At 45.0% G+C, this 13,545-nt stretch overlaps 1 protein-coding gene across 2 annotated transcripts in view; it reads left to right on the forward strand.

Annotated features, from left to right (window-relative positions):
* The first annotated feature begins 5,145 nt into the window (after positions 1 to 5,145).
* Positions 5,146 to 13,545, forward strand: part of GALNT7 (polypeptide N-acetylgalactosaminyltransferase 7) — a 69,124-nt gene continuing 60,724 nt past the window's right edge. Inside the window, exon 1 of one of the 2 annotated variants that reach the window (XM_056490386.1) lies at positions 5,146 to 5,325. In XM_056490386.1, coding sequence (XP_056346361.1) covers positions 5,200 to 5,325 — 126 coding nt within the window. In that variant the 5' untranslated portion in view covers positions 5,146 to 5,199. The remainder of the gene's footprint in view (positions 5,326 to 13,545) is intronic. The other variant, XM_056490385.1, reaches the window with a different exon arrangement.

Genomic DNA, 13,545 nt, shown 5'->3' on the forward strand with positions numbered 1-13,545 from the left:
ATTAATAATACAATATAGTTAATAAACATTGACTGGTATCAGAAAGGGCAGCTGGAAAAAAAAATCATTTTACATTTGAATCTTCAGGACATTGGTAGAATCCAGACCGGTACAAAATAATGAGCTTGCTTACTGTTGCTGTGTGGGAAAAGAGAAGAGGAGCTAGAGGTGATACTGCAGGAATAAAACAGACTAAGTAGGCATGACAGGAGTATGGGGGCTAAATGTAATGACAGGAACTTCATAACACATTCTTCATAAGAGTGACAGGAAAAGCAAAGGAGGCGAACAGCACTCTGCCAAAAGCATCTATTCAAATGCTGAAATACTGAAGGATAATTTTTGGTAGGACATGCATGGCCAAACTGCTGGCTTAAAAAAAGAGAAGAATAATTGAGAATTACAGGAAGGATGGTACTAAAGACTGGAGATCATGAGCACAAAACAGTGAAGATTAAGCAATCATAATCTAAGTTGCAAAAGCATATATTAAGTACTCCCTAGAGGCACTTATTTGATTAAAGTACTTTTAAAACAGTCTCAGAAATTAAGAAGAATTTTAAATCCTGTGTTCCAGTTCCTTTCTTTCAACTCTGAGGATAAATATACATATGTTGTAAATAATTAGGGCACTGCTTTATATTCATCATAATGTATGCCACACTGTGCCCTTTGGATTATTCCTAGAAGTGACCACCTCATTAATCCAGAATCTTTCTTCAAATCCTTCAGTTCTGGGGATGGTGTCAGAAGGGAATATGAGCTTAGCATAAAATAAGGGAGACCTGGCCAGGTATCTTCAGCCACACATTGAGTTCCTGCCTTCTCAGATGAAAACCAGGGAAGGTGTGTCTTGGGTGCCACCAGGACACCCCAGGACTCCGATATGCAGTACAAATAAATCTGCTGTAGGGCTGAGACACTGCACGAGCTTTCCAGCTCACCTTAGATCCAAAGGAACAGCACAGAAAACAGCAAAGGCTTTGTTCAGAGATGACCATCTAAATGCAAGGTCAGGATGGGAAAAGAGATTACATGGAGCTGGAAGATTTCATTGGAGCAAAGGTGTTGCTTGTTGAGAGTATCCTGTTTAGGAAGGCAAGTTACCTTCTGCCAGCTGGCATTTTCCAGCACTTTGTATAATCAAAGCATGACCAAGTTTGCTGTTACATGAAGCCTAGAGTATATGGTGTAGGGAAATACTGCACTTAATGAAGTGCTGGTAGTTATATCTGGAAACATCTAAGGAAAGTGTTTGAGGTCTAGAATCCATTTGTCATGGATTAACCCCAGCTGGCAACTAAGCACCATGCCACCACTCACACACTCACCCCCAGCAGGATGTGGGCGAGAACTGGAAGGGTAAAAGTGAGAAAACTTTTGGGTTGAGACAAAGTCATTTAAATTAGTAAAGGAAAGACATGCACACCAAGCAAAGCAAAAAAAGGAACTCATTCACCCCTTCCTATGGGCAGGCAGGTGTTCAGCCACCTCCAGGAAAGCGGGGCTCCATCATGCCTAACGGTGGCTTGGGAAGACAAGCAACATCACTCCAAATGTCATCCCCTTCCTCCTCCTTCCCCCAGCTTTATATTATTGAACATGGTCTGAAATATCCCTTTGGTCAGTGGGGGACACCTGTCCCAACTGTGTCCTCTCCCAGTTCCTTGTGTGCCCCCAAGCCTCCTGTCTGGCAGGACGGGGTGAGGCAAGCCCCGTGCTGCAACAACCAAAACATCCTGGTGTTATCCTTTCCAGCACAAACCCAAAATGTAGCCCCATAGCAGCTACTGTGAAGATAAACTCTACCCCAGCCAAAACCAGCACACCAGTGCAAATTTCAAAGATTTAATTTCAAACATGACAAAAAAAACCCGGTTGTGTTTTGTGCTCTCTGCACTAAGTTGAAAGAAAATTTCATCTCTGAACTGTAGATTTTACAAAGATTATCTGTGTGTTGACAGAAGAAAACCCTCAAATGAGCAAAATGTGAGGTTTTATGTAGAGTGAAACCTTTACAGCAGTTTGTTGTATTATGGAACTTTGTAACAAAACTTTCACCTTGAGAGGTACAAAAAGTCTGTAGGAATTTCCTTTCAGACATTGTGTTCTGAACAAGCACAGTGCTTTTTTGTGGCCAGATATTCAGGACAAGAGTTAAGGGGTAGATCCACATCCAGACACTTCTCCCATGCAAGGAACTGCGTGGGGTTTTGACATTGGTTAGTGACCCTGCTCCAGACACCATCCCCCAAATCCCCAGCAATAAGGCAACTGCATGGCTTAGGGGATTGGTAATCGGATACCTCACCTCCAGGTCATCGCAGGTCTCTGGTTCAAGAGCAGCAAGGCTTTGTAATGACTTAAATGCCATTGCATATTTATTTGGAGTCATACATGGAGAAGTGAACGTATGATTTCTGTGTGACAAGCAGTAGATGTCCACATACAAACATTGTGACAGTTGCCAGCCTGCTTGAAAGATTTGAATGACTGAATACCAGCCTAACAGAGAATGATTTCCTAATAACAGAATTGTGTTTTGCTTTAATACTGCATGTATAGTAAAAGCATCAGTTTTAATATATATATTTATACATTTTTATATTATGTATTTCTTTTACATTTATATATATTTATGTTTTATATATAAATGTATATTTACTTACATTTTGTAACTGAGAGAGACGAAAGCCTGTGTTTAACCCTCCCTCTTCTTCTCTCCAGGTTGTAAAAGACTTTGAAAAGTGGTTTTGAATAGTACTGGAGGCAATCCAAAGCCAAGTATAATTTGAATTTTCTGTCTTGGCTGATACAAATTCAACAAGAGTTAAAATATGTTCTGTAGGTCTTTTAGGCACTTTTACTACATAGGATAAACTGTAAGTGCAGAATTTGAAACTTGAGCACATCCTTAATGAGGATACAACTGAAATAAAGCTATTTCCAAGGTCAGTATTAACCTAATACTTCTGGAGTCGGACTGCATGGCCTGTGTGTGAGAAAAAAAAGGTAGATGATGCTCGCTGTTGAGGAATCAGGGCAGGCAGGTATAATGGCCAAACAGAAACATGACACTTTCTCCAATCTGCTGTCATTGGCGGTTCCAGCAGAGAGAGGGGCTGGCTGGCAGGAACACCCTGTCCATTGGCCCGTGCTGCCTCCCAGTGGGCATCAGCTACCTCTCTTTCGGGATAAAACACAGAGGGGTTAAAACTCTTGGTACAGAAGCCATTGTCCTCGGATAGCTAACGGGAGAGTTTACTCAGAAGATTTCAGGTTTCTAAAACCAAAATGACAAAGCTCTTGCTCATCTTCCAAGGGCGTAGCTCTCTATGAAATCATGGATGCATGGTTTACCTTTGCCTATGGCTTCGTGCAGAACATACACCTCCATATGAAAAAAATCCCCAAATCTGGTTTTGGCAGGCAGCCTTACAAATACGATTTCTCATCATACCAACTTGCACGCAGAGGGCTCTGTCCCCACCACTCTCAGCTCTAAGAGCAGCAGCAGAGCAGTATCACATCCCATGGCTGTACCTTCCACGCAGTGCTATAACTTTTGTTCCTTCTCACTTTTCTTGAGTGTGCTGAGAGCAACAGCACAGGACATTAAAAAGGAATGCCAAAAATGAAGAATGAAACAACATGAGAAAAGAGCACTGTTTGCTGCAGTAAGGTCTCCACTAAGGAGTGAAGGAAGAGTTGGGGAGATGCTTCTATACTTCTTTGACAGCCTAACAACCTTCACAGTTTACAGCCCCAACTTGCCTTTTCCTTCTGGGCTCAGCAAGCCAGGGGCTCTGTTCAGAGCTAGGCATCTCAACTCTGTGTTTCCCATCCAAAAATCTTCTAACATCCTTCCCAGCCCTGTGCAGATGTTATTATCTACTTGAAAACAGTCACCCAAATCTTTGTGTTAGTATATTTGTGTTGTTGCTGCAACTGCAGACAGGGAGGGGGCTTTGGGGAAAACATTTCTGTGCCCCTGTGGAAGTCACAGGGCTGTGCAAACACTTGTAATGATAAGAGCTGTTGCTCATGCCTTAAACACTGCATTTGTCAAGTCTCCTACTGTGATCTTACAGAATGAGGAATGCTATACCATAAGTTACATGAATAAACAATGACTTTTGTGTCTAGGTGTGTCCAACTACAAAGGTCACTTAGGTGTGGGTGGTTTTTTCCTCCAAAGTTATCCTGTTCAAGGTGTAATATCCTGTTTCATTTCTGCAGTCCTTATCATTGAAAGTTAATGTTCAAGAACCATGGATCTGAAACCCTCCCAGTGCACATTAGAACTAAAAACGCTGGAGCAAGGGGATAGTACTGAATACACAGAAAAGACAAAAGTACTATTACATTGGAAGTGATGCAAAAACAGCACTGTTTTTTTGGAGAGCTTACATTATCGGTATCTCTGTGTGTGTGTGTGTGCGTGTGACATTCCTTCAAGGAAGGAAATAGAATGCCTAACTTTTAGCGCAGAAAATTAGTAACAACACACGAGCTGCGGGGCTGATAGCATCTCTGTAATCCTGTACTTAATCTGCTATCCCCAAGAAAAATCTGTTGACTTTCCAGTTCTACTCTGCCCAGGCTGCACACAACAATTAATGGGCCTGCCTTACCCTACGCCTATATGACAACCCCTGAAGTTAAACGCTTGCACCTTGATTTTTACAAAACGCTGCCCACCCCAGTGGGAAAGGCCAGAGCGCACGGGAGGTGCGGTCCCGCCGCCCCTCTCCCGGGAGCAGGTGCAGGGAGCGCACGCCCGGCGCGGCGCGGTGCGGGGCGGGGGCGGCCCGGGGCGAGGCGCTGCCGCCCGGTGCGGGGCGGCCACGTGGAACCGCGCGGCTCCCGCGGCGGCCACTTCCTGCTCCGCATCGCCCCGGCCGCCGCGCCCGGCGCGGAGGCAAGCGCAGCCCGCAGCCTACCGGGGCGGCGCGGGGGAGAGAGGGAAAAGAGGGGGGAGGAAGAGGAAAAAAAAAAAAAAAAAAAAAAAAGAAAGTTTGTGCTTGCGGCGGCGGCGAGAGGACAGCCTCCGCAGGCGGGCGGCTGCCGGGGAGCAGCGGCGGGCGGGGGAGCGGCGGCGGGGCCGCGCCGTGCGGTGCCGCGGGGGGCGGAAGGCGGCCGGTGCGCGGGGCCGGGCGCTGCGTGCGCGGCGGCGGGAGGCAGAGGGCGGGCGGGAGGATGCGGCTGAAGCTGGGCTTCCTGCTGCGCGCCGTGCTGCTGGCGGGCAGCTTCTTGGGGCTGCTGCTGCTCTGGTCCTCGCTGTCGACCCGCGCCGAGGAGCCGGATCTCCCGGGACGGACGCGGGTGAGTGCGCGGGCGCGACGGAGCGGGTGGCGGGGCCGCCGCCCGGGATGTGACCGGCGGCGGCTGCGGGCGGGCGGGGGGCGGCTGCCCGGGCTGCGGCCTGCGGAGCCTTGCAGGCCCGAGAGGGGAGCGCGGAGCGGCGGGGCCGGCCCCATCCGGCCCCCGGAGCCGCGTCCCTGCCCGGCCGGCGTCCCTGCCCTGGGGCCGGGGCTGCGGCGCTCCGCGGGGGCCCGGCCGGCCCAGGTCCGGTCCGGCCCGCTCCGCCCGGCCGGCTCGGGGCCGCCGCAGCCCCCCCGGCAGCGGCGCGGTGCTGCGGGCAGCGTCCCGCCCGGGCCCTTCCGCCCCGAGCGCCCGAAACGCCTGGGATGGCTCCCCCTCGGGCTTCTCCATCCCGGAATAGCCGCGCCGGGTCCCCTGTGTAAATGTCCTGCACAGGTCCCCCAGAGCTCCAACAAAGGGTGCAGGTGTTCCCTCGCCAGCTCACCTGGCTGCCGCCGATCGGCTTCCCCACGCCTTACCGACCGCGGGGCAGGTTTGGCCAAGGAGAAGCAGCAGATCAGGGAATTTAAGAGCAGCAGAAAGCCAAAAGGCGCTGGATTTACCGGCTGGTCGTGCCGGTCTCCCATGCCGGAATGGTGGGAGCACAGGTGGCAGCGCTTCAGCTGACTTCCAGAAATTATTCAGGAGGTCAGGCGAACAAATCTGCACTATCAGGCTTGCCGTGGCCTTGTATTAGTCGGGTGAAAATAATCTGACCCTCTGACACCAGGGTCTTAGAAGGAGTCAGAGTAATTCTTCCGTTTTCCCCAGATGTTTTAGAGCTCAGGGACATAACTGGACTTAAGGAGATCTGCTTGAAGTAAGATTAGCTAAGATTAAAATAATCTTGGTAAAGTCATAAAATTTTCCAGTGATTATCTTAAAAAGGGATCTTTTATTATGCGTTCACTAATGATCTTGGACCTCTCTAGTGAGTTGCTTTGGATAATTGTGTAAGGCAAGTGAGTTGACAGAACTCTTGTTTTTGAAAACTGGAAATTATTTTGGACTCCTGCAGCAGATGCTCCGTCTTCTGAAGCTGTTACAGTTCACTGTATCTTGGCAGTTACTGCTGAGATAATAGGCCATAGTGGTTTTTTGGAAGATAAGCAGTTTATTAAGTGGTGAAGTTTCTGTAATCTGTTCTTCTAGACACAACGTGAGATTTTCTGTGTGTGGAAAAATCTTCAGGAATTTATTTGTGTACCTCCGAAGAAAATGTCAGGCAGTAGACATTTTGCCTCAAAACTGGTCAAATTACTTTTCCTGCTCAGGAAAAGACTGTGAACAGCCGTTCAAAGTGGCAATCTCAGGAAAAAATAAAGTGGTTGCATTGCTGTGTAGAGCAGTGACCATCTCCAGATGCTTATTGTGGGGTGACCACTGAAGTGTTGTAGCCCTGGTGTTCATGTGCTGTATCTACGTACTCAAGTGCTGTAATGCATCATGCTGTCCTTTCTCATGAGCCTGAAGGCTTTTGCTCAGAGACTTTTGAGCTGAGCCCTTGTGTCCACTTCCATTCACATGTGAGGTGCAATTCAGAAGTCTTTTTTTAGCTCATTTGTGTACCAGTAAAGGAATTGCAAGAGTTTTTGCAGTCCTGCCGCTGATAAAGCAGCATTCTGTCTTGGTTACCTGGTCTTGACCTGAGGAGGAAATATCCATGATAGCCATCTCAGGAAATATTTCAGTCTTTGTTGAGACCAAATACAATTATATTAAGTAAACACTGTCAAAGATGAAATCTAAACAGTGTCTGATTCATTAGCTAGATCAGCTGTTTACTTGCCTTTGTGATATATGTGAGAGTAACACATGCTGCTTCATAATTTTCTGAGAAACATTATTGTTGTTACTAAATTCATGTTTTGGATTGGAGTGGTTTCCATCTCAGAAGCTGCTCAGGTAGGGGATATGAATTATGAAATGAGAGTGACTGTGTTTCCTACTAGCAGTGCTCTGGCAAGCTGGGAAGCTGTCAGAGCCCAGGGATATGTCCAGAGGTTAGGACCTGCATACCCTGCGTTGTGTTTGGAGAGGCAGAGCTGACCCCCTGAGCTGAGCTTGTGTCTTGAGTGTGCTCCCTTCACCACCTGGGAACAGTGCCTTGGTACAGCTTCAGCATAAGGGAAGTAGGAGTTTAATCTCAGCTGCTTCTCAGAAATGCAGTGGTGTGCTCTTTGTTCAGTCGTAGAAATGTGTGTGTTCGCTCTCTTGTCAGTTGCCCAAAAGTTTGTTAAGCTAAAGATGACAGATAAATAAATCTTCCCATACAACAGCCTTCTCCCTTTTCTTGTGCTAAAAGCTCTAACCAGCAAATATGAAATTCCTTGTCAAACAGTACCAGCTTAAAATAGAATTTTGCTTTTTAGCTAGCTTCAGGCACTACCCTTTTCCTCTCTGTATTGTAACCCTGGGCACTTCTTAATAATACCAAAGCATTAAGAATGCAAAGATGAAAAGATTTGCTGTGATGTTCTTTTTTATGTTTATAACCTTCAATGTTTTCCTGCTCACAGCAGCAGACAATAGGTAATACAGAAGATCTTTTAGTGTTATAAATATGTACCTTTAAAAATATCCTTTCAAATATTGTGTTACCCTTTCTTTTCCTGATTTAAAAGATTTCTGAGGTCTTTAGGAAAGTAAAGATTATTAATGTACAGAGAGTTTTCAAAACAAAAATGAAAGTGGAGAAGTGGCTGTTTAGGAAGGAAATGAGAACAAAGTGGTGGTGACAGTAATACAGATAGTTGGAGATAACGCCTTTCCTTCCAATAGAGGACTCTGGCTGACGGATGTTCAGAAGTTGGGAGGACAGAGCTGTTCTCTGGGTAACCTCACTTGGAACTTCCTCCATTTGAGGAAAAAGTGCTTGTGGGATTTGGAGTGAGAGATTAAGTATTCTTTTGTATTATCTGAAATATCTAAAGACAATAAACTAACTCTGGTCTTTAAGAACTTTCAGTTTCCAATCGAAATCAAATCATAACAAGGAAAATATATTAAGGTCTGTTCTCAGACACATCTTTTGTGTAAGTAAAGATACCTGCTATGTGATAGTAAGGATTGCAAGGCTGCCAAACGTTTAGGCAGGAACTCTGTTTATGGCTGTGAGAAAAAATTAGGTAGAATCATTGATTGTGTCTTTTGGAGGCTTTCTGATACCTTCTGGTCTTCTGGATCAAGGGGTCACAGTTCTGTAGCCATGGGGAGATGAGTGAGAATCACAGAATATGCTGAGTTGGAAGGGACCCGTCAGGATCATGGATTCCAGCTCCTGGCCCTGCACAGGACACTCAGGAGTCACACCATGTGCCAATCACACCGCTGAGGCCATTCATCGTAACAAGATTGCTGTAGGGATCCCAGCTACAGTGTTTGTTGTTCTCCAGCGAGATGTGTTGCTAATGATCAGCCTCAGAGGTACAGCCTTAAAGCTGCTGTTGTCAAGGAGTAGGTAGTACAGCAGGCAGAACCAATGGGCTGAAACAGTAAAGAAAGATTCGTTGCTGAAAAGTTGAAAGCTTATTTAAAGGAGTAAATGTACTCTAAGTCAACTTTAACTCTATGAATCTGACCAATTCCAAATTACCCCTTTCATTTGTCTTTATGAGGGACAGTAAGGAAGAGTGTCCAGTGTGTTCCTGGGGTCCAGAAGGAGTTTAGTAAGGTAGTAAAAGATTTACTGGAAGTATGTGCCTGACCTTGCACAAGGCAGAAATGTAGTGATGAGATTGCTAAGCCCACAAAATGAATTCCATAGTCTGTCCTGTTCACAGGTGTAATGAGGAGAACTCCTGAAAATTTGGCACAGGCTGCTTGGCCTTTTATCTGGGAGCCCCATGCCTCAGATTTGAAGCATTATAGTAAAGTCAGGATTTTCCATTGCCCCTACACCTGAGCTACCAATATATTGAAGGCATTTAATTTTCTGTGTCTGTAAGTAACATGATTTTACTGGGATTTTGTTGAGGTCTTATTTGTTTATCAGTAGTTCTCAGACTTCCTGGGCTGTGTTACAAGGGTTTTTTCAAAGTGTGCATGAGTTGTTGGACAACAACTGTCCCCTTGCTCCTGCCACCCTTGAAAGTGTGCAGATCTTGGGTACCAGATGTGCTTAACAGGAGCTTGTGAGGTCAGTCTCCCACCCTTAGACATTTACACTCCCATTTCCCTGCCAGGACAGCTAACTGTCCTTGCTGCCAGATGTCATGGCAGCTGTGCCAGAGTGAGGGAAAAGTGGTTGCCCCTGGATAGGGAGAGGAGGATTTGCTGAGTGCCCTGGTCAAGAGGCAGTTCTAGCACACCCCTCTGGTTCAGGAAACCAGATGATGATCTTGCAGCTGAGGCTGTGGGCCTCCACCAACTGCCATGTTTAAACATTACAATTCCCACATGGCAAATAGAAGGTGGAGAGTTTATGATGTGGAGGCAGAAGCTTTAGAAAAAAAAGAAGAAATAAAAGCTGAATGCACATTTTTGAGCTTTCTGGTGACACCCCTTCTCCCTCACTTTAGGAACTGCTAATATCCTGTATACCTTGGCTTGATTGTCCATGAGATCTTAATGACAAGTTGCACACTGAACTTGAAGTGTTATTGTAGTTTAAATTAGATTCTTTGTGTGGAAATCCCAGAGGAAATTGTTCATTTTCCCTTAAGGAGCAAGTGTGCTTGGAACAAAAACTGAGACACAGGAATTTGCAGTTGATGTCATTACTGGAGGAAAGGCAGGAGTTGAAATAAGATAAAAAATCTGATGTAAAAGGGGCAGTGGTGTTCAGTAGTGGAGGGATTCCAGTTTTCTGAACTTGTTAAAAATCTGATGCATGGTGGTACATAAGTGATTAAATGACAAAATAATCTCTCTCCATGTTGGTCACTTTATAAACTGGTTTGCCTTTCTGTAATTGCATGACATCAACACAAAGGGCAGTGCTGCTCTGGTGTTATCTGAAAGCTGAACACAATCATTCATCACCTGGGTTTGAAAAGCTCTGTACAGGTGCAGGGCTAAACATAGCCACGCTGCCTTCTACAATCAGAGCTGTAATAAGTGCTGCTTCTCATATGATATTCACCAGAAATTAACACCTTGCCAGAATTTTTGTGCTCAACAAGTTTGGTTTGAAGACTGTGCAGTGAGGTAATGAGCTTGCTATAGCCAAAGTATTGCTCTTGTAGAAAGTAACCATCGCTTCTTACAGTAATCTCTTGTGTTGCTAGCACAGAAATAGGCAAAATGTTTTGAGATATTAAATGATAATTTTTTAATATGTGCTTTTATCTAAATTTGCTTTGAAAAAGCTTGTAAAAATCTTACCACCCTTGGGAGAGTATAAAAGCCCCAATCCCTATCAAATTAGAAGCTAAATTGTTTGACAGGTGCTTCCAGTTATATTGCAGAATCAATGACCACAAAGCAGGTAATGTGAAGAAAATGAAAAAAAAAAGAGCCTATATGATACCTACAATTTAGTATACATATATATACATTATATTAAAAAATTCTTGAACTCTCTTATAATTCAGAAGCCCTTGTATTAAGTAAAGGTAAAGAACTCATTATCTCAAGACTGTTAATTATATATATGTCTACTCTTCTTTAAAGGGCAGTTTTGCACCATTTTTATGTATGTGACAAGATTCCTTTTGTCTTATTTTAGCCCCAGGTGTTACCATTTGTGAATAATGTAAAAGAACTGAACAGCTGAAAAATCAAAGATCTTAAGCTAAGACTGACACTTGCTTTTCAAGAATCCCATTGCAGGAGAAGAGGGATCTAGAGTTTCTAGGAAATGTTTGGCAGGATCCTTAGCATAGGATGAAAGGTGACTCTGCAGACTTAGGTAAGATAATGCAACAAAAACGCAGCAGTTGTGTCTGTTTTGGGGATCCCACAGGTAAAACTATTAATCTGTTGCAGTACCTAATGAATAAACTTGTGAGTACCACAGAAATTGGGATCAACACCATGGACTGGGTGGGCTGTAATTTGTGGTTTTGGGGGAAGAAAACAAAACAGAAGTGGTAATTTGCGCTGCTTAGGGGTCAAATAGTGGGCATTGAAAATAGCATGTAATAAATTAATCTTTTAAATAAAATTCCAGGTAGTAGTTAATTCTCAGTTTTAAAGCTGGTGAATATGGATGGCTAAGCTGAAGTAGGAGAAATTCTGATGCTAGTAAATTTTGTTATTGCAAAGGACTCATTGGGTCATCAGGAGGACAGCATTATCCAGAAGTACATTAGTAGATTTTTTTCCACATGGCCAAGCAGCATTCACCTTCCCTAACCCAAGCTCAGCAGAGTTAAAATTGCTTGTATTGAGCTGACGTTCTCTAATGAAAAATGACAGCGTCTTTGTCCTATTTTTGTCAGATATTAAATCAGCATTACGGGAGACTGCCAAGTGGAAATAGGGCAGGATAAGCTGTAACATTAATAGGTTTGACTTCTACCTTGGGGGGCTGGGAGGATGCTTTTTACAGTAACTAGGCCATATCATCTGAGAGGGCTTTAAGTCTGGCAACAGTTACATTTAATTACTAGATTTACTCTGTAAGTATGGAAAACAAACGTCTGCTCTCAACGATTAGTTTAAAATTAGCAACATAGAATCACAGAGTATTCTGAGTTAAAGGGACACACAAGGATGATCAGTCCAGCTCCCAGTCCTGCACAGCACTGCCCCTGAGAGTCACACCATGTGCCTGGGAGCACTGTCCAAACTCTTCTTCAACTCTGTCAGGTTTGGTGCTGTGACCTCTTCCCTGAGGAGCCTGTTCCAGCCTATTCCCAGACACCCTCTGGGTATAGAACCTTTTCCTCATATACAACCTAAACCTCCCCTGAGACAGCATCAGGCCATTCCCTTGGGTGCTGTCACTGTCACCACAGAGATCAGTGCCTGCTCCTGCTCTTCCCCTCCTGAGGAAGCTGTAGCTGCAGTGAGGCCTCCTCTCAGTCTCCTCCAGGCTGAACAGACCCAGTGCCCTCAGCTGTTGGCCATGTAGCTTCCCTTGAAGACCCTTTAACACTTCTATGGCTGTCCTTTGGATCTTCTCTAATAGTTTAATATCTTTCTTGTGTTTCAGTGCCCAAAACTGGACACAATATTCAAGGTGAGGCCAGTCCAGTGCAGAGCAGAGCAGGACAGTCCCCTCCCTAGCCCTTGGTGTGCCAAATGCTCCCCAGGACAGTGTTCTGGAATAAATACAGTGCAGGGAGCTGTGTGCTGCTGCAGCTGGAGCTGCAGGCTGGCTCTGGGCTCAGGCAAGAGGCTGTGAGCTTGGATGCTGTGTATAGCAAAGGGACCAAAACGACACTGGGAGGCACAGCAGGGGGCTGTACGTACATCAAGGTGTGCCCCAGCCAGCTGCTTTTCCAGCTGTGAGATAGGTGTTCTTCCAGATAGATACTGAGATCTATCTAAAGCTTTAGTGAAATCCTAAAAGATTACATTGACTGGCTTCCCTTGATCAACTACTTGGGTTACCTTGTCAGAAAAGGAAATCAGATTTGGCGAGCAAGGTTTCCCCTCATGAAGTCGTGATGGCTGTGTTGTCTTCCACACATTTTCAATACCTCCCAGAATAATCTCCACAACTTTACCCCTCACTGAAATGAGACTGGCAGGCCTGTGGTTTGTAGGCCTTTTTTGATAATTGGAACTTTGTTAACCAACTTTCAGTCAACTAGGGATATCTACGGATTCCCAACACCTTTCAAAAATCACCCCAGAGAAGCCTTGAGATGACACAGCCAGGTCTTTAGTAGTTCTTGGATGAATCCCTTCAGGCCCCATAAATTTATATGGATCTGTCTGGAGTAGCAGATTCCTCAGAACAGGATCCACTGGGAGTTTAGCATTTTCACAGCCAGGGTAGTCCATCATTGGTGTTGAAGACAGAGGCAAAGAAAGCATTAATCATCTCCACCCTGTCAGTATCCCTGCCTGTGAGATGACCATCCTCATCCTCTAACAGGCTGATGCCATTTCTGCACTGCCTTTTGATAATGTATTTTAAAGAAATCATTTTATTGTCTCCCACAGTTCTGATCAGCTTCAACTCCAGTTGAGCTCATGCTGGTCAAAAGGCCACCTCCCCCATCAGTTTTCTTTAATATTTTTGTGAATCAAAGGGAATTGTGCTTTATGGCAGATTAGGATTTATCA

Source organism: Oenanthe melanoleuca, chromosome 4, assembly GCF_029582105.1.
Source record: "Oenanthe melanoleuca isolate GR-GAL-2019-014 chromosome 4, OMel1.0, whole genome shotgun sequence".
Lineage (NCBI taxonomy): Eukaryota > Metazoa > Chordata > Aves > Passeriformes > Muscicapidae > Oenanthe > Oenanthe melanoleuca.